General features: G+C 48.7%; 1 protein-coding gene across 2 annotated transcripts; it reads right to left on the minus strand.

Annotated features, from left to right (window-relative positions):
• Positions 1 to 2,907: 2,907 nt before the first annotated feature.
• Positions 2,908 to 25,020, minus strand: LOC140508397 (uncharacterized). Of its 2 annotated transcripts, none has more exons than XM_072616252.1 (6): positions 24,773 to 25,020; positions 23,451 to 23,922; positions 18,891 to 18,985; positions 15,581 to 15,707; positions 8,493 to 8,606; positions 2,908 to 4,700 (listed from the first exon to the last, which is right to left on the minus strand). In XM_072616252.1, exons 2-6 carry the CDS (start codon positions 23,755 to 23,757, stop codon positions 2,914 to 2,916), a joined length of 2,430 nt encoding a protein of 809 aa, XP_072472353.1. In that variant the 5' UTR covers positions 23,758 to 23,922; positions 24,773 to 25,020; the 3' UTR covers positions 2,908 to 2,913. The 2 variants fall into 2 exon arrangements, with proteins under 2 accessions (XP_072472353.1, XP_072472354.1); XM_072616253.1 differs by lacking the exon at positions 24,773 to 25,020 and adding an exon at positions 24,486 to 24,672.
• Between the last annotated feature and the right edge of the window lie 420 nt (positions 25,021 to 25,440).

Here is a 25,440-nt window from a genome sequence, read left to right on the forward strand (position 1 = left end):
TAGAGGAAATCCAGCAGCTTCAGTCACACTCTTAATCCAGGGTCAGGCAGAGGTGGCAAGAGACCCTGAAAGACACAGAGACCAAAGGTGAGTGCCAGGAGGTCATGAGGGAGCAGGTCCAGCAAACATCCCCAGAGCTCCTGGGGCTGGCTCCGGTGCAGTCAGACAGATGCAGGCATCGGTGGCTGGACAGATGTAGATCTCCCAACACCACAGACACAATGAGTGTTGGACTGAATTATGCATAGCCTGGGCTTTAGGCCTCACAGAAAAGGTCACAGTTCATCCCAGGTCTTCACTGGGGAGGGCAGGAGAGGAGGAAGAGAGGAGAGGAAGGGCTGATGAGGCAGGGGGTGAGGGACGGGGGCTAGGATAAGGGGAGGACTGGAGGACCAGGGGTAGGTTAGAGATGGATAAGAGAGGAGGTGGAGGGCACCCCCATTCTCCATGTCTCCCAACCTAAGCGGCCCCTTTCCTCCTCACTCTCACCCCCCCCATCCAACCCATTATCAAGACCTGTTGATTTTACCTATGTGCTGTCAGCTGCTGGCCTGTATATAATAGTTATCACATTTCCTTCCTACAGTTAAATGACCAAGTTGCAGTCTGGCCAGTGAAGGGCTTGTGACTGGAGTGTTGATAGGGAGCCTTTGGCCTTGTTTTAGAGGTCTTTTTAGTCCTAGGAGTTTATCTCAGCAAGGCCTGTTCACATGGCACATTCACACACACTGACCCTCCTACACTACTGTCCTGAAGAAATTACATCCTCTTCCTCCTAACCTTCCTCACACAAATGTTTCCCTTTCTCTCTAGCATGAACCAGGAGATCTAAGTTCCAGTCACCTGGTTCCCATTCTAGTGTCTCTGATGATGGGAGGTGCTATCACATTTCTAGGTGACCATCCTGGGAAGATGCCCCATTACCACCTGTCCAGGGACATGAGCAGGGTGGCTAACAAAGGGTAGTTTTCATCCACTAGAGTTCCCCAGTCCCTGCCACTTCTACTGTTGTCCAGTCGTTCACCCTATTTGGACACACATTTCCACGGGCCTTCACTGAGCAGCCAGGACATTCCACGGCACTGACTATTTCCATCTGCTGACCAAGTTCCATCTGCCTGGTCAAGTCTGCTGCCAGGGCTATTGGAAGCTCACATCTAAATGTGCTTGTCCTCAGTGTCCCCAGCCTTTGCATAGGAGCCTTAAATTCCTCGTCCAGAGACAGAGGGGCCTCTCTGCTTGTGCCTCCAGTCTGCCATGAATCACAACCGAGATTCTAAATGCCTTTGGCCAGCTGGAGCAGCCAGTGCAGATGTCTGCTATGTGGCCAGAAACTCAGAACTCAATGCAGAGGTAATGAAACAAGACAGAGCCCTAGCCAAGGAATGGGCAGAACGTAAGGTATGGCCAGGAGCTAGGCACAGGAAGTCAAGGAGAGAGAATGAGACATTTTTAAATGCCAACCATACGCTTCGATTTCATGTCCCACTCCCCACCAAAGGGAGTCTGGGCAGCCTCATGAGACGGGGATCCCTGTGGACTTAAAGGCCCCACAGAGGCAGAAGCAGCTTACCATAATTGTGCAAAATGCTCTGATGATCTGTCTGCAGAATTTCAAGTCAAATACCAAGAGGAAATAAGAATACTCTTCTTTCTCGATCCCTACTCTCTCAGTCTCTGGCTTCTTTGCATATATAGGAGATATACCCTCATTAAAGAGAAAAGATGTAGGAAAATAAGCCAGAAAAAAAGGAATTGAGGGGAAAGTTGGGTCAAAAGGTTATGTGCCCCTGTTCCCCTTCAAGCTTATTCCAAAATACTTACAGGAGCCAAAAAGGAGGAGAGCAAGAAAGGAATGGACTGAGGCAAAGAGAAGAGGGAGGCTGTGGGGGTCCCTTGCCAAGGTGAAGTACAGAGGGGGTTGGAAAGGAGATGTGGTTTTCAGCCTTTTGTTAGGTTCTAGTTGTGTGCTATGCTTTTTAAATTAAATGCATGCCTGGGGCTTGGGGATTAGACAAGTTAAGTAGAAAAGGAAAAGTCAAGTGATGGGTAGAAAATTAAGGATTCATTACCTATTACTTTAACTTCCAACACAGATGTTACTTAATTGTGTCAACAGATTTCTTTTTTCTTTCTTTTTTTTCTGTTGGGGAGGGGGAGAGAAGGAAGTTAAAATTTTGGTCACTGATATTTTAGAGATGAGCACTCCCTGCCTGGACTCACTGTGAAGGTCACCACCAGGGTGATGGGTATAGGAGGTGTTGGGGCATAGAGGGTGTTTAAGGAGCACTAGGGCCACTGGTGTGAGGGATGCTGAGCCCTTTTCAGAGCTGCTCATTCACTTTTGGTGTCCACTTGGCATTCAACTCTCACCTGTGGCTCCAGGAAGCATACACAGCAGCCGCACCCTGATAAACCATCTTGGCAGAGGGGCTAAGCCAGGTTGAGAGTAACCAACAGGCCTCACACCATTGGCAAATGAAGGGGAGACTTTCCCCCGTGGAATGGGTGGATGAGAACAATTAGTTCCACTGGCCATAAAGGTAGCCAAAGCAAGTGCTGTGGAGAACTTAGAGCCTGGTGAGGCATCGAAGGTCATCCTGACTTTTGTTTTTTGTCACTGGACTCTGATGACTCGGGAAGAGAGAGTGAGGCTGATGATTTTGTGCAAATCTGCCAATTCACAAGCAAGTCATGACATCACCCCATGATGCCACTGGTCGTCTTGAAAAATAAAGGATAAACACCACCACCACCACTGCCAGGAGGCAACTAACTAATATGCATTACAGGGAGAGAGAAAAACAAAGGGTACAAATGGCTTTTTAAAAATCATTCAATTCCCCCCCCCCCCGCCGTGACAATTTGTCATTTGGGCGTCTACCAAAGTGTGTCTGAATTACTTACCTAGAATTACTTTTCAGCATGAAGTTTCTGATGCTTGATGAGGGCTGCTCGCCTACTGAAGGTATTCCCACATTCACTACATTCAAAGGGTTTTTCTCCAGTATGAGTCCTCTGATGTTGAGTAAGGAATGTGGTCCTGCTGAAGGATTTCCCACATTCAAAGCACTCGTATGGTTTTTCTCCAGTGTGAGTTCTCTGATGGTAATACAGGGATGACCTCTGACTGAATGATTTCCCACATTCACTACACTCATAGGGCTTCTCTCCAGTATGAGTTTGCTGATGACGAGTAAGGAATGTGCTCCGGCTGAAGGCTTTCCCACATTTACTGCATTTATAGGGTTTCTCTCCAGTATGAATTCTCTGATGTTCAGTAAGAGATGAGTTTTGACTAAAGGCTTTCCCACATTCACTGCATAAATAGGGTTTCTCCCCTGTATGAGTTCTATTATGTTTGGTAAGGCATGTGCTCCGGCTAAAGGACTTCCCACATTCATTGCACTCATAAGGTTTTTCACCAGTATGAATTTTCTGATGTTGAGCAAGGATTGAATAATACTTAAAGATTTTCCCACAGTCATTACATTCATAGGATTTCCCTCCAGTTTTAATTTTCTGATTTTCAGGAAGGGCTGAGCTTTTGCCAAAGGCTCTCCTCAACTCACTGCTTTCTTGGCATTTTTCTCCAGTGTGAACTTTTTGATGTTGGGTAAGGCAGGTGCTCCGGATAAAGGCTTTCCCACATTCGGTACATTCATAGGGCTTCTCTCCAGTATGAGTTTTCCTATGCTGAATAAGAGCTGAGTAGAAATGGAAGCCTCTCCCACATTCTTGGCATTCATAGGGTTTCTCTTCTGTGTGCATTTTCTGATGTTGGGTAAGAGCGGAGCAATATCTGAAGGCTCTCCCACAGTCAGTACATTCATAGGGTTTCTCTCCAGTATGAATTCTCTGATGTTCAATAATATACGTGCTTCGACTGAAGGTTTTCCCACATTCCCTACATTCATAGGGTTTTTCTCCAGTGTGTGTTTGCTTATGTTGAGTGAGCGATGCATGATAACTGAAGGCTTTCCCACATTCATTGCATTTATATGGTTTCTCTCCAGTATGAGTCCTCTGATGGTAATAAAGAGATGAGTTCTGGCTGAAGGCTTTCCCGCATTCATAACATTCATAGGGCTTCTCTCCAGTGTGAGTTCTCTGATGTTGTGTAAGGCACGTGCTGTGGCTGAAGGATTTCCCACATTCATTACATTCATAGGGCTTCTCTCCAGTGTGAATCCGAAGGTGTCGAATGAGGGCTGAACAGTAACTAAAGGACTTCTCACATTCGTGACACTGATACGGTTTCTCTACATTATGAATGACCCGATGTCGCATAAGGGTCGAGCTGTCACTAAAGGTCTTCCCACATTCACCACATTCATAAGGTTTCTCTCCAGTATGGATTCTCTGATGTACAGTAAGGCATGTGCTTTGGCTGAAGGTCTTCCCACATTCACTGCATTTGTAGGGCTTCTCTCCAGTGTGAATTCTCAGATGCCGAATAAGAGCAGAGAAGTGAGTGAAGGCTTTTCTGCACTCATTACATTCATAGATTTTCTCCTGGTTTTTTCTTTTCTTTTTTCTCTTCAACCTGCCTTCACACTGATTGGCTATTCTTAACATGGAGCTCAAGGTATCACCATTCGTGGGCTTTTCCATTAGCGGTCCCTGAAGGGAACCTTCTTCAGAAGTGCCTTGTTTTGAAGCAGACGACTTTGCCTGGATCTCAGTTTGGGTATTCTGGTCTGAAAGAAATGAAAAACAGAAACATTCTCTTTCCCTTGTGCTGAGAGAAAAGAAATAACAATAACAGAAATAAAGTTGAAAATACTGCCTAAGTAGGAGGAGTCTTTCACAAATGTCAAATGAAGCCCTGCATTTTGAGGAAAAGATGGGGAAAGTGGACTAAGTGGTAGAGACAAGTGAAAGAAGAGCTAATCCAAGCATGAAAAGAGACAGAGGGTTGGAAGGTACCTCAGAGGCCTCCTCATTTTACAGGTGAGGAAACTGAGACCAAGGGAAGTTCAGTGACTTACCCAAGGTCATAGAGGCAATGTTAGAGGATCACACAGAGAGAAGCTAATGCTAGATTGAGAAAATATAGATCAGAGTTGGGATTTGACTTTAATTCTAATTACACACTCTGTAATGTTATTTTATGAATTTGTTCACAAAATGTGTGAATCTTGTTGTAAGATTTGTTCAGTGAAGTTTGGATTCAAAGGGCCACACTTGACGACCTAGAGGGCCACATGTAGCCTGGAGGCCACAAGTTCCCCACCCCTGTTACCCCGTTGACCACTGTTCCCTAGGCCTCCATTTGACCACACACTAGGACTATATCCTAGTCTAGCAGGCATTCTATAAAGGGCCTTCTGGCTGAGGCAGAGATTTCCTTGGTTTCAGGGTCTCCCATTGTTGTTAGAAATGCATCATGTGAGCTGTCCTCATCACCTATCTGCTCTATGACCTTCAGTTCCTATGAATTTCTTTGTTCCAGACAGTAGACAAGTCCTGGAGATTCCCACCTTAACATTACTTCCTTTATACCTTCTATAACCCAAATTGGATCAAGAGAGTGTAACAAATTTTAGCAAGATTTTCAATAAATTAACAAGAGGGATCTCCTTTAACCCTTAGTTAGCCAGGCATTTAAATTAAGCCAGAAGGTTGCATGTCCCCACATTTTGGCAAATGGCCTTTTTACAACTGTTGACCATTCAGAAATTGATTATTCAGCTTAGGAATGATCAATCCTCTTCATTTCATTTCCTTCTTGTGTTTTGATCATGTCAAAAATCTTCTTTTAGCCCCTGTTAGAGTTTTATCTCTTTCTTCTTCTAAACCTTTCCACAAATTGCCAAATTTACAAACTTTCATATGTCAATTATGTTTTAAAAAAAGAATTTGGCTACAAATCATTAATCAGTCAACACTGTGGCAGTACCTCACTAAAAATACAGAAAATAATCAGTGGATACAAAAGCGACCATTTATTTTATCACTTATATTTATTGTTAAAGACATTTGCATCCACTGGTGAATTTTAGTACGTACACACATACACACACACAGACATGGACACACAGACACACACAAAGATAATAGTATTCTCTTGAAGTGAAATATAGAATAGCAAAGAAATATGAGTAGGACTAACAAACAAATAGAGGATGATGATCATTGTTGTGCCTGAACCATGTACCAAATTAACAATTCTATGATCTTTTTAAAAATATTCTCTCCCACCTCGTTAAATACCATTGCAGTAAGGTGTAGCCCCCAGCTCCCTTTCAGTCAGTTCTGCACCTCTTTATCAGACACCGTGTCCACAGCTGGGCCCCTTCTGTGAAAGATCAGGCCATATCCACTATGACTTCTTTGACTATTCTAATGTAGCCAGATGAAGACTTTGCCAAAATAACACCAAAGTTATGATGGAGTTTGGGTCTTATTCCGAAGTGGGGATGAGCTGGGGCAAGGACAATGAAGAGCTTGTTCAGACATTTTTCAGTCATGTCTGACCCTTCATGATCCCAATGAGGGTTCTCTTGGTAGAGATACTAGACTGGTTTTGCCATTTCCTTCTCCAACTCGTTTTACAGATGAGGAAACTGAGGTAAACAGGGTAAAGTGACTTGCCTAAAGCCACACAGCTAGAAAGTGTCTGAGACTGGATCTGAACTCAGAAAGATGAGTTTCCTGACTCCAGGTTCAGTGCTCTATCCTCTGCCACCTCTGGTGTCTTTAATTTTTGGAAGCATAATTATGAAAGATTAAAGCAGCATTACTGGCTGAGTATGAAGACAGGGCAAGGGTGTGAAGCAGCAGAAATTCAGCAGAGCTGGATACACACATAGGTTCAGATCTCAGCTCTGCTACTGACTGTCTTTGTAACCTTAGGCAGGTCACTTCATTGCCCTGGGACTCAGCTTCCTCTTCTGTAAAATGAGGGGTCAGGTTAGATGACCTCTAAGGTCCTTTCCAGCTCTAATGTGATGAGATTACTTGCTGCTCACCAAAGCTGGCTCATGCCAGCCAAGACCAGAGAGGCTCGTCCCAGAAAGGCTGGGCACCAGATGTCAGATGTTTACGAACACCGTCACTCACAAGACTGGCAGCTGGAGGGCTGGTGATCTGAATCAGTGGAGATAGTGCCCATACCTGGAGTCCTTCAAGTGGAAAAGTCCAAGTTCTTGTATTCCCAAGGCCCAGTAGAGTACTTGGCACACAGTAGGCACTTAAAACCTGTTGATTGGCTAGTGCTTAATCACTGGTACATATCAACCAATCAACACACATTTATTAAGCACCTCCACATGCCAGACAAGTTTAATGAATGAATCCATGGCAGGGGGCGGGGGGGGGGGGGGGGGGGGGGGGGGGGTAGAGAGCTTATGTTCTGATTAGGGATGGGATCAGAGGCATCTCTACAGGACAGAGGTAAACAAAGGCAGCATGAATATGAGTAAATAAAGAAAACTATCAAGCAGCTACATGGGCTTGGAGCAGCAGGGGAACCATCAGTGCTATGGGGACTCAGGATGAGCACCTGCAGGAGACAGGGGAACCTCCACCGTGAAGGATGGGTACAATAGTAAAGCAGACAGGAGGACTTCTTTTTCTAGGACATGAATGACTGGAGCAGGATCCTCCCACCTGGGATCTAGGAGTTCGTGACCAGAAGGCTGGAGAGAATCCAGGACACACCAAAGGCGAAGACCAGAAGATTCATGTTAGGGGAACAGCAGGGAGACCAATGGAGGGCTTGGCTGAGGGAGAATGGGAGATGAGGCCAGACTAATGAGGAGGCTGGGGAGATCGGAGTTTATCCTCCGGGCTAAAGGGAGCCATGGGAGGGCTCTGAGTAGGTAACCAACATGACCAAAGTTGGGCCTGCCTCACTGTGGCATCTGAGTGTGCCTCTGGGAAGGTCTGTGGTACTGGGAAGGCTCTGGTGGTAGGCTGCCCAAGGACTAGCCTCCAAGAGCTGGAGGAGCCTTCTCACCAGTGCATCTCTGGGTGATGATGAATCTTTCAATCACAGCAATTCCAGAAGGCTGTTGGCCAAGTTATGAAGGGGCTGTGATCAGTGCAGGAAGTCCCTACCCCTACCCCTCAAAACTGTGACCCCTTCAAGTGCAGAAGTAGATGTTAAGATACTACAAGGGATATAGCAAAGTTAGGAATGGGAAGGCCAAGACGTATACAGAGGTGGAGGGCTAGCCATCCAAAATGAAGCAAACAGGAAAGCAAAAAGAAGCAGGGTCAATTCAGGAGGCCAGAAGCCAAGCAAACATTAGACACCACTAACCTCTTAAGAAAACATTGAAACTGAAGGAACTCTTTCCCAGACAAGAACAGAACTGATCTCAGGGTCAGGGAGTAGGGGTAAGGGGAGGGTGAGGGGAAAGGGGTGTGTCACAGAAGGGAGTTGATTAACTGATAGCTCCCCGATCAACATCTCCAAAGAAGCCCTGGCACTCGATAACCAGCTAGCCTTCCAAGAAAGTGCCACCTGGCTAATGTCCACTCACCTGGACAGGTGTCTTTTAGTACCTTTGTCTTGGCAGTTCCCTGGAGATCCAGTATCCATGGCTCTTTCTTTTGTTCCAAATGATAGATGATATGAGGTTCGGACACCACAAGTCCTGCTCATGGGAAAAGAGACCCCCATTACTTGCCAGGAAGCTTGTTTCTCTAAGGTTGTATCAGCCCTGTTAAAGTGAGGGGGGCCTTTTTTTGACACTGGAGTTCCTGGAAAGGTTTCTTCATCTCTCTGGGCATTTCAGAACACGTGACCTGTCACGTGCGGGGCTAAGCTCCAATACTCCAGGTGCCCCTCGATGTGCTTATGGAACGTCTCTAGCCCACAATCCTGCTTGAGGATCTAGGGAAGAAAAAAGTTTTTGGAAGAGTTTCTAGCCTAGTACTTAGGGAGGAGAAGGAAGGAAAGCTAGCTACACACTGACTGGAGCTGGGAGATGTCTCCAGAAAAACAAGTTAACCAAAAAGTAATGGAGATTACCAAAAGATGGGTGGGTTTGTCTCTTGCAACAAGCACATCATGTAATTAAGAAGCTGGATGCCAAGCAGGTGGGCAGTGAGGTTAAGAATGGCTGCTCTACTGAGCACAAATAGACCTTTAATGGAATGGAGGCCATTCAAGCATCCCTGACCAAAAGACCAGAGCTGAAGAGGAATATTGACATATGAGGCCAGAGAAACCTGAGGAGGTAAATGTATCTGAGAAACTAGAAGGACCTGTAGGAACATGCAGTGCTAACATCCTAACAGGGGAAGAAGAAACAAGTATCCCTTGAGAACCTCAATGTCTTCAAAGTTAAATAAGAAAAACAGAGGGATTGGTTCTCTTGTGTTTAAGAAGGAAAATAGAAAGGAAGGTAAAAGGAATACACTAGTGTAGAATGGAGGAAAAAAGGGATAGAGCTTGCTATTTCTCTCTATTGGAATGTGTAAGAAAAGTATGCAAAAATGGAGAAAGGGGTGGGAGGAATCAGAGGACCCTCACTCTTTTCTGAAGTGGACAAAGGAGGGTGGAATGCACATATAAGTGGTTTGGCACAGAAACACACCAAACTCAACAGGGAAGAGAGGAGAGTTGGAGATCCTTAGTCAAGGTTAGGTCTGCATAATACTTTACTGTGAAAATGACAGGGAAAAAAATCCTGCAAAGACCCATGGGAACTGTTGCTACAGTTAATCTATGCCAAACTGTGTGCCTTTTACTCTATAGAAAGGAAAAGATGTTCACCATCCTTGGAACAGTGGAGACAGGCTTGTCCAGAAGGGACAATGGACTGGTCTATTAAGCAGGCAAGGAAGCATCCTTCTATCTCTGCCAATAGAAATACATGCTCCCAGCCCTAGGATGTAGAGGAAAATCTCCCCAGGGAAAACTAAATAGATAAACTAAAAAATTAACCCACATTTCCCATGTGGAAAGTAAGAATCCCATCACTGACTAAGATACAGGGAAAAATGATGTCCTACTATAGATGAAGGTCAGATACCAATAAAGGGAAGTACTTTCAGTGGGTTCTGAGGCAAGCTTTGGCTGATAGATTTTGATGCCAGAGACTTAAAAGGCTCCCCTGTAGTTATCCAGAAGTATGCAGAGTGTGTGAAAGCACACTAGAGGACCTAGGCTGCCTTTACTCTGAGCATCCATCTCCATCTCTCTCTCCTTCTCTGTCTCTCTGTCCCTCCCTCCTTTCCCCTCCACCTTTTCCTTCTTCCCTCCCTCCAGTGTTTTTTGAGAAGTGACAGAGTTTATTGGAGTTCAGCCAAGGGGTTGCCCAATGGTCTAGCTCTTAGGTCTCCTGCCTTTGAAGATACTGTCCTCTGGTTCAGGAGTGGTTTGGCTTTAGGCATAGGTCTACCCCCAGTGACTCAAGGGCATCTGTTTCATTGCCTCTTCCAATTGCTGTCCAAGTTCAATGGTTGGGGAAGCAAGGCAAGTGGAAGTCTGCCTAATGTCGCCTCACAAGGAAACTGATTGAATGGGGGGACTTCTTGAGGGTAATGGCACACTCTTGTGATCCCAGGGGGTAGGAGTTCTGAGGCACAGTGGGCTAAGCTGATCCATGTCTGCATTACATTAGCCATCAACATGGTGAAGCCCCTGGAAGCTAGGAGGCCACTAGGCTAGGAAGGGACAAACCTGCCCAGGTCAGAAATGGAGCCGGTCAAACCTGTCAGCTGATCAGAAGTGAGATCAGATCAGGGAAGGGCCTCTGGGTAAAGTCGGGGCTTGATGCCTCTCCTTTGGTTTCCCCAACAGCCATTATCTAAATTTAAAGGCCCATTGATCAATGGTGCTGGGGCTGTAGGGATGTTTTACCTGAGAATCTTGATCCAAAGATGTTACATGCCTTCCAGCCTAATAAGAAAGACTTCATGGACAGAAGTAGGTGCTGAAGCAAATCTGACTGGTGGGAGGTCACACAGGAGCATCCCCTTCTCTAAACTGTTCAGTATTAGAGGGATCCCACAGAGAATGGAGGTCAGGATTTGGAACAGGTGAGGTGTCATGGGGATTTCTCTTGTGGGGCATGAACAGCCTTCACTGGGAGCCATTAGACAGTCCTAGCAGGTGAAGAGGTGGCCTGCTGGCACCTGAGTGAGTAATCCCACCTGGGTGGCTATTATGGCCTGGCTGGGAGAGTGGGGAAGGAGACTCTTATCCTGAGCTCCGTCTTCACCTTCGTTCCTCTCCAGGCGGGATCTCCTGACTCTCTGGACTTTCTCTACCAGACCCAGGAGGTCAGGGAGCATCATCTCTCCCCTTCCACCCACCATCCCATCTTCAGCTTCCTTTTATGGATTACCTTTCTTTCTGCTTATATTTAAATTCCCATTGCTTAGCAGAGTACCTGGCACATAATAAATGTTTAATAAAAGCTTATGGGTTAACTCTCAATCAATTCTATCCCAGACATTAAACCAGCTGGACCTTTGTGTGTGAGTGGATGCCTCATGTGACAGAAGGTTCTAGCAGAAAGGAGGGCCCCAGGTCCCCTCTCTAAATGTCCAGGGAAGACCAGATGAGAGAATGGGAGGAAGGCCCTTGGAAATGGTCCAGGGCCATAAAAATGTGCAGGATTATTCTTAGGGGGTGAGTTGAGAAGGCTGTAACTTGGAAACTCTGGGAGCACAGACAACCCTGGGGGGGGTGATGGAAACCAGAAAAGGGAACTCTTTCTGTGCAAGCAGGACTGAGTGACACTCAGTCTCTTGGTCAAGGCCACCCCCAAAATTAAATTCCTATCACTTCTCCCCAGATTAGCCATGGTAGCTATGTACCAGAGACCTTATTTAAAAAATGCCCAACAATAACTCATTTACTACTAGAAGCCCTAAGGTCCCATGAAGTGGGAGAGGGGAGAGCAGGAAGGACCAGAGTAGATGGGAATTAGAGAGCCAGGGGTTTCTATCTCCATAGCCAGTTAGAATTTAGAGACCAGAGGCCTCTCATCCTGGGGTCACCTTTAGTTCCAGAGGCCACTTGTCAATGGGCAGATTTCCCATCTGCCCTGAAGGACAGATAAAACTGTCCATAAAGGAGACTCTGGGAGACCAAAGGCATGATCATAAGGGATAGTGGGTAATTTTACCCCATTTCTTTAGGATCCTATCAAATCCCTATCCATACACCTATCAGCCATTCATGAGAAACAGATCTCTGTGGAAATGAGTCCACTGGGGAACCAGGCCTAGGTGGGACCCACACACCTTAAATCTACCTCTGGTCTCTGCCCTGAGGAAGAGGATTTGGGGCAGTATTAACATCCTGAGGGGTTGCTTTTAGGAGGTTGGTTTGAGTCCAGAAAAAGCCTGAAAAAACAATGTTTCCTAATGGGCAAAAATGTAGGGGAAGGAAAAGGGTCTAGGGAAAAGACAGGAAAAACTGGTAAGAAGTGATCTCCCAGGCCCTGAATACAAGGGCAGAGTGCACCCAAAGGACAGGATTTGAGAGTGGTCCAAGCCAGAACACAAAAGCAGTCCCCATGAGAACATCCTCAGCAAGTAGCTTTTCAGCCTTTGCTCCAAGAGCTTCGTGGAGGTTCCCAGTTCTACCCCCAAAGTGGCCCTTGCTCCTGGCTCTGGTCTGGGGCCCTTCCCCCACGTGGCAGGCTGGTCACACCCCCTCCTGCCTTGCCTTCTCTTCTCTAGGCTCACCATGCCTAATTCTCTCCTTCGTCACCCACTTGAGACTCCTTGGCTGCTTTCCTCCGGGTGCCCTGTAAGGTAAGGAGCCAAGGGCTCCCTGAGGGAGGCAGGAGGCAGCCTGTGTCATACACATCAAACCACCACCATCACCTGGACCAGACCTAGAGAGAGACATCCCAGAACCCTTAACCCAAGAGCCCTGGGAATAGCAGCATTGCCCAAACCATTAGATCTGCTTCCATTCCAGCCCCCAGAGCCATCGTTGAGGGGGAATATCATTGTGGAGAAGGAAACACCAAATGTCACCAACAGGCAGATGGGCCCAAGAGCCTTGGAAGGGGCTGCACCCCCCAGACCTCCAGTCCTGCTTCTGGCTCCGGGGAAGAGGCTAGCCATCCCCACCAATTGCCAACCAACTGCCACTCCCAGGACAGGAAGTAGGATCAGCTTGAAAGGGAGACAAGAGGCAGTATGTGCCAGGGAAGTCAAACTAATGCCACCACCTGCACCACCATCTCCCCGAAGACTCTGGTGGAGACGGCCAGAGGTGCTGAGGCCACAAGCCTCGGGAACAGCCAGGCTTCTAGCCCAGTGCCCGATGCCATCCCCTTGGGAAGCAGCCCCTGTGCAGAGGCAGCCTAGACCTGCCTCCGCATGGGCTGCAGCCACAGCTCCCAAGAAGCTAGAAGGGAATGTCCTTGGCCCTGCTAAATGGTCAACATCAGAAACAGATTTGGTTTGACGTTAAAGAAGAGGCATCCCCACCCAATTTGCTCCATGGGACCTTTGCATCTGACTTGTAGCTGAAATCTCCCATACAGGCTGCCTCCCCATCTGAGTGTGAGCTTACCTTCTTATCTGTATGCCTGACTCTGCCCACAGTGCTCTGTATGTAATAAGTGATTAACAAACGATTCCCTCACTCTCATTCATTCATTCACTCAGGGCCTTTTTTAAGACATTTCTTTTTTGGAATTAACAGGAGAGTCCTAAAAGATTGGACAGGGCCTGGGGGCCTGGCTGATGTTTCCTGGATGCTGGGGGAGCTATGTTCTAACTTTATCCCTATGTCCAGGAGCACAGGAGGATCTGAGTTCAAATTCTGGCTCTAACATTGCGATTTGAGTAGAATCTCTTCACTATCTTGTTTGTTGATTTATAAAATTTATTGATTTGTAAAACAGGGACAAAAATACTGAACACCACCTACCTCACAGGTTTGTTGTAAGGGCAACATTTTGTGAAGCCTGAAAGCGCTATATACTTAAGTTAATGTAGTCATTTTGTTAATATTCCTTGGCTGTTGGGACAGGAGAATGATCTAGAGTCCTTGGGGATCCCAGGTGGAGAATGAAAGAGCCAAGCCAGAGGCTTGGAGCTGGGGTCTGGGGCCCATGTCTGAAGATGAGCAAGGTTCCTGTGTTGGTGCCCCAGTACAGAGAACAGAGCTGAGATCTGCCAAGGGGGAATGCATGAGGCAGGAGAGACAGACCCCCCTTCCCCCATACCATGCACTCACCTGAACTTCCAAACAGATCCTAAAAGCCTGACTCCAGCTCCGATAGCAGAGTGCAAGAATGGGAAATCCTAATCTACAAAGATTCCAGGGAGGAGATGGCAGGGACCCTCTCACCAGGGGAAATGCTTTTTGGCTGCTATATCTCCTAACAGCAGAGTTGCTTGAATTATAGGAAGAGAAGGGCAGGGTCCAGGGTAAGGAAGGCGAAAGTCCCCTAGCACTCTGCCATGCCAGAACACATCAGGAGTACTGCACCCATTCCTATACCACCGTTCAGGAAGGACACTGATAAGCTGGAGGGTGACCAGAGTGGGGCAGCCCAGCAGAGATGGGCCCTGAGATCAGTCATAAAGCTCCACTGAAAAAATGGAGAGCAGTAAAGTGGGGGGTCATGACAGCAGTCTTCAAGTATTTAAAGGGCTTATCTGAAGTGGGCAAAGAAAGGAGGAACACACACACAAGCAGTCTGGGGTACAAATACATCAGACTGTGTTTGTTGGTCTGTTTGGCCCCCAAGTTCAGGGTGAAATTTAGAGACTCGATTTCAGGAAAACCTTCCTAACAAGGTATGCTGTCCAACAACGGGGTGGGCCTCTGCCCCAGATGGTGCAGGCTTCCTCTCCTAGAGGTCTCCAAGCAAGAGCAGGCTGAACCCCTGCCAAGGGACAGGCTGGCCCAGAAGGCCTCTGAGGTCCCAGCCAACTCTGACATCCCAGGATTCTGCCCTTTGCAGCGCCCTAGGGGAGGAAGCCCTAGGAACCTTGGGAGTATCTGCCAGGTGTACACCAGGCACTCTGAGCTAGAGAATGGGAGCATGGCTGTTTGTGCTGCCCCCAAGCCCCCCACTCCCAGGCCTATGGTCTGCAGACCTGGAGGATGACCCAAAACACTCTGCAAGAAGGAGGGGATGGCCAGCCAGGGGTACATGTGGCCGGAGGAGGGAGACCCAGCCTCCAAGGAGTCTCTGTGCTGAGAAGGATCTGTCAGAGAACAGCCTCTGAAGAAGCATAGGGAAGTTTCCCATTCATAACTCTACAAAGGCCAATGGGAGAGCAAGGTCCCCGAAAGCAGGTAGCGAGGTAGGGCAGTGGACAGAGCTCTGGGCCTGAAGTCAGGTGGACCCTACCCAACTGGGTGACCCAGAGAAAATCACTTCATCTACCTCAGCCTCAGTTTTCCCATCTGTAAAATGGGAATACTGCTAGCACCTCCCTCCTTCCTAAGAAACAAATGAGATCGTACATACAGAAAGCACTTTGCAAACATGAAAGCACTAGTTTTACTCTTATCCTTGAACCCCAGGACTAAACTCAGTTGAACTCTAGAGAAACCATGGAAACAAAGAGGCCTTCCAAGCACTGAGTGCTGGGGACCCATCCTGGCCTGGCCTGGTGCTGCCCACCCTGTCCTTACCCAGGGAGACCAGATTCTCATAGTTCTCCAGCATCACGTCCCTGTAGAGGTCCTTCTGCGCAGGCTCCAGCTGCCCCCACTCCTCCTGGCTGAAGTCCACGGCCACGTCCTCGAATGTCACAGGCTCCTGAAATACAAGAGACGTCCCTGTGGTATCCTCCACCTTCCTTCTCCTTCCCCACCCCAACACCATGTCAGTGGTGGAACCAGTGACGAGGCTCAAGCTGGCTAAGGCAGAAGACCAAACATCTCCAAAGGCCTAAAAACTCTCTGATGGAACTCATCCAAGGGGCAGCTGATGCTGGAATGCAGCTAGCAGGGATAGCCCAGGAAGGACACTGACCCAAAGTCCCAGGACACAGCTGGGCTAGGCCTTCCTTTCTTAGCCTGCGAGGCCCTCCATGGGCTGACTCTGGCCTCCCTTTACAGCTTCTTTCCCCCTGCCTTTCTCTATGCACAGGCCCATTGAGACCCCACAGGAGCAGAGCTGGTCCTGCCATTGCTGGCCAGGGACACTTTCAAATCAATCCAGTGCTTTCCTACTACATGTCACTGGGCCAGGAAGTGGGAGTTCAGAGACAGAGAACTGAACATCTACCCTCAAAGGGTTTACCTTCTATAGGGGGGATGGAGCACCTTTGTACACAATAAAAGGAAATGGAGAAAGTGGGGAAAGGAATTCCCAGCCAGAGAAGGCTTCACATTAGAGGCGGAGCCTCAGCTGAGCCACAAAGGAGAAGCAGAACGCTTCACGGCAGAAAAGAAAAGGGGGTGGATTCCAGGCACAGGGGATAGCTTCCTGACATGGGACATGGAATGTTGAGCTGGGGGAAGAACCAGGAGATCAACGTGGCAGGGAATGCTAGAGAGGGGATGAGAAATGGGGCTAGCCAGGCAGGTGGGAGACAGTCACAAAGGGTTTTCGATGCCTGGGACCTCAGAGGCCTTGTACTGGATCCCAGAGATGTTGGGAGCCACCGAAGCTTCTTGAGGAGTGCCAAGATCACACCTATGCCATGGAAAGGTTATTCTGGCTGTTGTGGGGACAGGCTGGAGAGGGGAGGGATCAGACACAGGATTTGAGTGGAGGAGGAAGAGGAGCCGGCCAAGTGGAAGGGCAGGTGAGGGCCAGGGGAGAGTCAAGGATGGTGCAACAAAGAAGATGGAGTCATGCTCAATGGAAGCAGTGAGACTAGAGTGGTTATAGGAGAAGAAGGTGAGATGCACAGGACATAGCAAACATGAGGCAGGACAGCCAGGTGGATGGTTCAGCAAGCGGCTGGCATTGTGGGGCTGGAGCTAAGGTGATTGGTGAGGGCTGGCTGATCAGATACCAGAGATGACAAGTGAACCCAGGGAAGGATGGCAGAGCCAAGGAACAAAATAGCCAGGCACGTTCAGGGGGAGGGGACTCCATCCCAAGACCCAGGTCCCAAGGCTTGGGATGGTGACAGCAGAAGGGGGCAGCTGGCTGCCACAGCAAACAGCAAAATTAAGGTCAAAGCAGAAATCTGGGTCACGAATGTGGTAAGCTTTAAAGTCCAAGAGAAGAGGCCTGGTGTAGGGGGGAGAGGGCTGGTCTTGGACCTGGATTCAAGTCCACTCTCTGACACCCAATGATTGTGCCACCAAGTCAAGTGACTCCTCTGTGTTCTAGGGAGCTCTAAGATTATAAATTGTACAGAAGGTGGTGACCTGCACTGGGAGAATGAGTGTCCTCACCTGGGAGTTTCTTATACTGGGGAAATCCCAGGCACAGCCTCTATCCCTATCCTCAACATCCAGAGGAAGTTATGAGTCCTAAGGAAGAAGGCCCAATCATTTAGTCCTCAAATTTCTATTAAAACCCTGTCTTCCCGCATATGGCAGACAGTTTTTCCAATACGCGGAGTAGTTTTAGAGTCTTCCATTTCTATGCAGTAGAGCAGTGAGGACAGACAATGACCCTCCACTTTGACCACAACATAAATCCTGGCCCTTGTCACTTCCTGCCTCAAATATTGCCATGGCCTCAGGGCATGTCTCTACCTCCAGGCTCTCTCCTGCCCACAGCTGCTGGAAGGGATCCTGCTAAAGTTCAGGGCCCTATAGTCCTGCCCTGCTCCCAGGGCTCCCTCTCACATCTAAGACAAAACACAAATGCTATGTCTGGTCCATGGAGTTCCTCCCAACCTGACCTTAATCTACCTTACCTGCTTTAGGTACACATACCACATGTTCCAGTCAAACTAGCCTAATCGCCAGCGTGGAGACACAACATTCTGTCACCCATGTCTGTGAAACTGTCCTTCCTAAAGTGCAAACCTGTCCATGTCACTCTTCTCCTCCATAGACTCCCATGGCTCCCTATCACCTCCAGGATCAAATATAAAATCCTCTGTTTGACATTCAGTGCCCTTTAGCACTTGGCCCCCCTTGCCTTTCTAGTTGTCTTTCATCACCTCCACCCCACGTGCATGCAGTTCAGTGACACTGGCTTCCTGGCTGCTTTGAGCACAAGACCCTCCAATTCCAGACTCTTGGCATTTCCCCTGGCTGTGCTCTCCCTCCTCTCTGCCTCCTGGTTTCCTTCCTTCAAGTTACAGCCGAAACGCCGCCTTTTCCTGGAAACCTTCTCTGGTCTCCCTCAATGTCAGTGCCTCTCCTCTATTGGAATTCCCAGTCTAGCCTCTCTAGATCTCTTTTGTATGTAGTTGTTTACATATCCTCCTCCCTGCTCCCTGCCTCCGTTCCATGAGACTGTAAAACCTGTAAACTTTCTGAGTTTTCGCTTGGCACAGGGCCTGGCACACAACAAGTGCTTCATAAGTGCTTGCTGACTGAGTGACTTGATACAGGCTGCTCCTATAACTGCCCTGTCCTCCTTCCTCACTTCCACCTCTAAGGAGCCCGTCTTCCCAAGGCTGTCTCCCATACAATGCCTTCCCAGATCCCCAGCTGCTGGAGTCAGTCCTCCACCTCCACATTTTCTTTACATTTATTCATCTCTGTACCTGCATCCCCCCTGCCCTTGGAATGGAAGCTCATGGAGGCAGGGATCCTTTGGTTTTAGCCTTTGTGCCCCCAGTGCCCAGCACAGAGCCTGCCACATGGCAGGGGCTTAGCAAAAGTTTGAATTGTTGCTTGTTGACTGAGGAGGACAAAGGAGGGAAAGAGATCCTGGGGAGGGCAGGAGGCCCTGGAGAGAATTTGGCCCATATGCCCAAGGGGGATGGGCACTTGGATCCCCTTGGCCTGGGCCAGGCCTGGCAAAGGTGCTGCAGGAGGAGGGGGTGGGCAGAGGCAGTGGTTTGGGGAAGATCTGCCTCACCTGGGATCTGGAGGCCAGGAACTCTGCAGCCATGTCTTCCACCTCCTGTTCAGGGTTCCACTCCTCATGAAAGGCAAGGTCCTCGCACAGCAGATCTAGGAGACAAGACAGGGGCCATGGAATCAGACAGTACTGCCTGGCCCTAGTCCAGTGGGGACCCGGGGGCCCATGACCTTTTGGTGCCCACCCCATCCCAGTGGCCCCAGGAGGCTACAGCAGACAGAACTCAGGCCTGGGAAGCAGTGACCACCTGGAGAGTAAAGGAGAAGCTCTGTCCCTGCCAGTTGTCTCCAGCCCAGGACTGCACCAAAGGCTGCTCTCAATGTGTGCAGTTTGTAATGTGAGAGCTCCCTAGAATTTGCAGGAGTCACATGACTTGGTGGCAAAGTCAATATATGTGGGATTTTGGACTTGAACCCAGAACTCAAACCTCCTATCCCCTGAAGCACATGCCCATTTCTGTCCTTCTGTTATCCCCTGCACTGATCAGACCAAATCCAAGTACTCTGAGCAGCTGTGGGTGCTGAGCAGGCCCTGCCTGACCAGTTGGACCACCTTGAGCTGATGGAAGCCACAGTCTAGAGGCCAGAACATAAGCTCCTTGAGGGCAGGGATTGTGGCATTTTCATCTTCAGCATCTGACAGTGTCTGGGGCAGAGGAGGTGATGGATAGAAAGGGAGATTAGTTGAAATGACTGCACATGTTATATCCAGAGAAGAGAACATTTGATGGGGCCACAGGCCCTCTTCAACAGAGAGAGCCCCCCATGCTCTGCAGACCCTTTCCTCCTTTCTCTGGGCTCTCTCCTCTGGCAGCCTCATCCATTCCCTTTGCGCAGAAACCCCTGAAGGAGGATGGTTGGAAAAGCCTTGGAAGAGCTGTCTGAACTGATACAGAGGGGAGTGAGCAGAGCAGGGAAACAATCTATGTCCTAACGACATAGTGTGAAGACAATCAACTTTGGAAGCCTGACACAAGGCTCAGCAACTCTGACCCAAAACACAGCGACCCAGAACAGTTTTAGAGGACTCACAATGGAGAGTTCATGGACTCGGAGGGTCTTTTCTTTCTTTCTTTTTTTTAAGACATGGTGAATGGGGGAATTTGTTTGTATGGCTATACATATCTATAATAGATTTTTATTTTCTTGCCTTCTCAATGAATGGGGGAGGAGGAAAGAGAGAATTGGAAAATAAAAAGAAAATTAAATGAGAAACAGCAATCACAACCAACGTGTACCCTAGTCCTGCTCTCTCTGCCAAGCCTGAGACCCTCCTCCCCACCCCTGTAAAGGCTCTACAGTCATTTCCACTTGGCTGGCTCACCAGCTAGTGCCTCAGCCCCCAAAGTTGGCAGTCACCAGATTCATTTGATTTCCCCTCCCTCTTCTCTCCCCTCTCCTTCCTCTTGTCTTTACTATTTCTTTCTTCAGTGTCACTATTCATCCTGTGTCCCATGTGGATAAACTGAGCTCCTTGAGCCCTAACTGTCTTTCACTTTTCTTTGTATCCCTACCATTTAGCCATTTGTCTGGTACATAATAAATGCTAAAAAGGTACTTAATAAATGCTCACTTGACAGACTAAATTCTAGCCAAATGATCGACCCTCCGTCCCAAGATGGGCACTTGGTTTTCCCTTCTCCATTCCATCCTTATACTTGGATTTGCCTCTCTCTGTTTAACAAAATCCTATACTACATTGACTATTGTTTGTCCTTTGTTTTCAAAGAAGTCCAGCGATGTCTTGATTTCTGGGTAAGCTGGATTGAAATGAGGCAGAGCTGCACAAAGTCGTCAGACTGTTGTCTCTTCCTGTCATCAAAGGCCAGAGGCAAGATAAAAGTCAGAACAACTGGTGATGACCCAGGGTGCAGGGGATGACTTGGCATCTCCCATGTCTGACAGAGCTCTAACCTCTCCACAGCATTTGTTTCAGCCACCTCCATGGCCTTTGGAACAAATTGTTCTTATCCACCCATTCTGCAGGGCAAAGTCTTCACATTTTGGGGTACACACCCCCTAACTCACAGAAGGGTTTGAGGCCCCAATTAGTTATCCTCAACCCAGTTTAGCCTGCCTGCCAAGACAGTTTACCAGGATATGACCACTTATGCATGCTACAGCTTCTTGGAGCCAGAGGTAAGAGTTGGGTGATAGGTGGACACCAAAGGTGGGTAAGCAGCCCTCAAACCAGAGGTGCTAGTCCTCCCTGAACACCCATATACAGCCCCCTACAATTGCCAAAAACATGTGGTAGTACAACCCTATCACTGCTGCAACCAGGGAGGCTGTGGCTGGTGCATGACTTGAGCTTGGGAGTTCTGAGATGCAGGTGAGCTAAAGTGGATCAAGTGTTGGCACTAAGTCTGGCACTAATATAGTCAGCACCTGGAAGGCGGGGTGGGGAGTGCATGTATGTGTGAAGGGTGGGGCGCTATCAGGCTCCTAAGGTATTGTGCCCTGGTGAAGGCTGGAAATAGAGCTCGTCCAAACTTCTGTTTAGATTGGCAGTGGGATTCAACCCATGAGCGGCGGCTGTACCTCTGGCATGGACCAGACAGAGAGAATCAGTCTTAAAAAAAAAAAATGGAAGGAGGGAACCGTTCAAGGTTGAGTATTAGCTGCCTGTCACCAGGACAGGCCAAGGCAGATGGGTCAGTCACCTGTCAGGGATATGGTACAGCAGGTACGACTGGATAAGGGAGTTCCTAACCTTTTCTGTGGCCTGGACCTTTTGGCAGGTGATCTGGTGAAGTCTATGGAGCCCTTTACAAAATTTAAATGCATAAAATAAATTACATATCAAAGTATACAAAGTTCCAAGTTCCTGGGGCTCCTGAAAGCTATTCGTGGGCCTCCAAAGGGTTAAGAAGTCCTGGACTAGCTGCCCTCTGGGGAGTCTCCCAACTCTAAGAATAAATGATTCTAAAATTAAACTGTAACATGCCTTAGGCACCTCTTCACTTAATGAAGGAAAAGATTTCTGCTCACCCCCATGACTCGGGCTGCTTACCCACCTTTGGTGTCCACCTATCACCCAACTCTTACCTCTGGCTCCAAGAAGCTGTAGCATGCATAAGTGGTCATATCCTGGTAAACTGTCTTGGCAGGCAGGCTAAACTGGGTTGAGGATAACTAATTGGGGCCTCAAACCCTTCTGTGAGTTAGGGGGTGTGTACCCCAAAATGTGAAGACTTTGCCCTGCAGAATGGGTGGATAAATGAGGAATTAACTTTCTGGTTTCTTGGAGAAATTAGCTCCAGGAGACATTCCCTTTACTGTCAGAGAATTCAGATGGCCTGAGGAAGGGACCACAACAAGGAGTTTTAGGGAGAACATTGCAGAGATGGAGAGGATCCATTGAAGGATGACTGGGATGGAGAAAGGTCCATGACATCAAAAGCCTTGTGGAAGGAATTAGGGCTACTTAGCCTGGAAAAAAGATGTGAGCACTATGGGTCGCTATTTTCAAGTGTGAAGGGCTGGCATCCAGGTAGAAGCGAGGTTGGCACTTAGATGGAACCTGACACATTAGTAGGTGCTTAAAAAATGTTTGCTGATTGGTTGGTCTTGTTCTGCTTGGGCACTAGAGGGCAGAATTAAGAGCAAAAGGTAGATGCTACAGATCATAGGAAGGAAAAACCACTGTGAGCACAAGCGCTCTCCCAAAGGGGACTGGGCTGCCAGGCAAGGTGGGGAGCTAACTCTTCCTTGCATGAAATCTTCAAGCAAAGGCTGGGGGTTTGTTAAAGAGATTCCAGGACAGGTACAAGTTAGGCTACAGGGGGCTGGGACCCCTTCTTTGAGTCAGAAGGCCCAGACTTTTTTCTACTTCTGCCAACATCTTGTGAAGTTCATTATGTAGCCTCAGTTTTCTCATCTGTCAAATGGGGATAAAAAGCATATGCCCCACAGGAATCATAAAATATAACCACAGGGGTGATCTAGAAAAAGCCAAATTCATAGACCATGGATTCAAAACCAGGACAGCAAACACACTGTCTGGTCTAATTAGCCCATCCATAGTAATAATATGCTCCCCAACAAGGCATCAGACATTACTGTATACATTAAAGCCATAAGGACCTGGGGCAGAGACCTCAAATATCTCATTGCATTCCAAAGCCATGGTGAGCATCCTTTCTCTCCCCTCCTCTATCCAAGGATACTCTCCCACCATATCAAATGGCTGCCTCAGTCTTCCCTTGGACTTTTTTTTCTATCTCTACCCCTCAAACTCTTTCTGCTAAAGGTAGGCACTGTGGCATAATGGATACAGTACTAGACTTGGAATCAAGAAGAACTGGGTTGAAATTTTGCCTCAGACACTAACTAGCTATGTGATGCAAGTAGGTATCTGAGACAAGTCAGTTCCTCTCCCTGAGTCTCAGTTTTCAAATGTGCAGAATGGGGATGATTATAATCACATCTACCTCACATAGCTGTTGTAAGTGTCAAAGAGATTGTGCACACATAAGACTTTGCAAACGTTATAGTGATGAAAGGTACATGACAAAGTGGTCTAGAGGTGTGGGTGGTTACAATTATGAGGCCTCACCTTTCTTCTCAAGCAGCTGGGCTGGTGAGTCCTGCAGAATTAAAACCTCCTCACTGGGCTCCAGATGCTGCAACTTCATCCAAGTCTCCACGTTTCCAAGCATGATGGTCAGGAACTGTTCTGCTCTCTCATGTGGATCTCCAAGATCATCCGTGAGGCCGTGGAAGAAGGCATCATAGTCTGTGTCAAGATCCTCTCCTCCACAGATGAATTCCTCATCCCCAGGTATATCATCCATCACCTTCAAACTCAGGAGTCCGACTTGTTCCTGTGGACCCAGGACATGGGAGTTCAGAGGAACGGCCATCCCCAATATTTAGAGCAGCGTCTCACTAGCTGGAAGCCTGGCTCTGGGGCTCTCGGCAGGGATCCAGGCCTTGACAGTCCACGGATTCTGTCAGTGGAAGGGATCCAGCAGCTAGTTCGATAAACTCAGTTCTATTTCAGGTGGCCTGAGGATGTGGTCAAGACCCTGGAAAACAGAAAGCAACTCCTAAGATGGAGTGATCTCAAGCAAGCACCCACAGAGCTCCTGGAGCTGGCTCACCTGCACAATCATACCCGAAGGCACATATGTCATGCCAGGCCTCCCCTCTGACACACACACACATTTCACTCACAGACGTAGCCTCGGTCCAGCCAGAAGACTCACAGCTCTGCTCAGCCCCACCCCCACGGTCAGATTTCCCCCCCCCCTACCGTGGCCTTAGGCAGACACCTACTTGCATCACACCCACACAGACTGGGCAGGCAGAGGGATGGAGTTCAGGAAGCGGGACACTCAGGGGAAGGTCTCTGCTCATGCCCAGGGGGCACCACACCACACTGGCACACAGGCCTACACTCACACATTCATAAAATCACACTTATGATGACACTTTACTCAGCACACGCTGAGTGAGGACTAGCCCTGCACGGGGCTGCCCTGGGCCCCGGGATGCGGACACGAACTACACACACAAAGAGGAGCCGTCACTGACATTGACACGGACACTGACATGATATTGACATGGACGCTGACATTGACAACGGCACCTTCACGGACCCGGGCGCACGTGGGGAAGACGGACCCTGTCTGGGAAGAGGGCAGGGACCGGGACCAGGCCCAAGGCGGGTGGGGAGGGGGAGGGAAGGAGAGGGGGCGTGGCGGTGACGTCATGGCAACAGGTGACGTCCGTAGCAGGGCGGGGTCAGCTCATCTTCCCCGTCGCCCCCAGAGAAAAGGACCTTAGGGGGAAGGTCAGGGTCGGGGGACAGGGACGGGAAGGGGGTCAGATCCCCCACCCCATCTCGGCAGCCTGGGTCCCCGGGGCCGCAGTCACCTGACGCCACAGGTCCGATCCGACAAAGAGGACGCCGCTCAGGTCTGTCCGAGGCTGTACCTGCACCTGCGCACAAGAAGATACCGACGAGGGCTCCTCCCCCACTGCTCTCGGAATCCATTTTCCCAGAGGCCTCAGCGGCAGGCGCTTAGTCTGGTTGGGAAGGAATCCTTGGGAAAGAGACTCTAGGCGGCGGGTAGTCATGCGCCTCAAAGGTTTCTGGGAATTGTAGTCCCTAAGCCCTTTTGCGCGCAGCCGCATTGCTCTGAGGCGGTGCCCTGAAGAGAGAGATAAGAGAGTTGAGATAGGGGAGTGGTCAGGGGCTAAGGGCCTTGGGGACTCATCATTCTAGTCCTAGGACTTTTCCAAACAGTCAGAAAACACCCTGATCATGCCACACTCATTCCCTGCTCAACCTCTGAGACCATCCTCAGTAGAAGCCTGGCATACTAACCCAGCCAACACGTGGCTACGATCCACACTCTCCCCTTTCCCCCTTTTTAGACAAGTCCCTCCTCTTCCCAAGGGACACACCAGATGACCAATCATCCAGTCTCTCGTTCCTCACCCATACCGTGTATGGAGGCTGCCCTGGGTCTTTGGAACGGATCCGGCCCTTGCTTCATAGCTTAGCAGGCACCCTGACGGAGGACTACAGTGGGCTCCTT

This window comes from Notamacropus eugenii, chromosome 5 (assembly GCF_028372415.1).
Source record: "Notamacropus eugenii isolate mMacEug1 chromosome 5, mMacEug1.pri_v2, whole genome shotgun sequence".
Taxonomy (NCBI): domain Eukaryota; kingdom Metazoa; phylum Chordata; class Mammalia; order Diprotodontia; family Macropodidae; genus Notamacropus; species Notamacropus eugenii.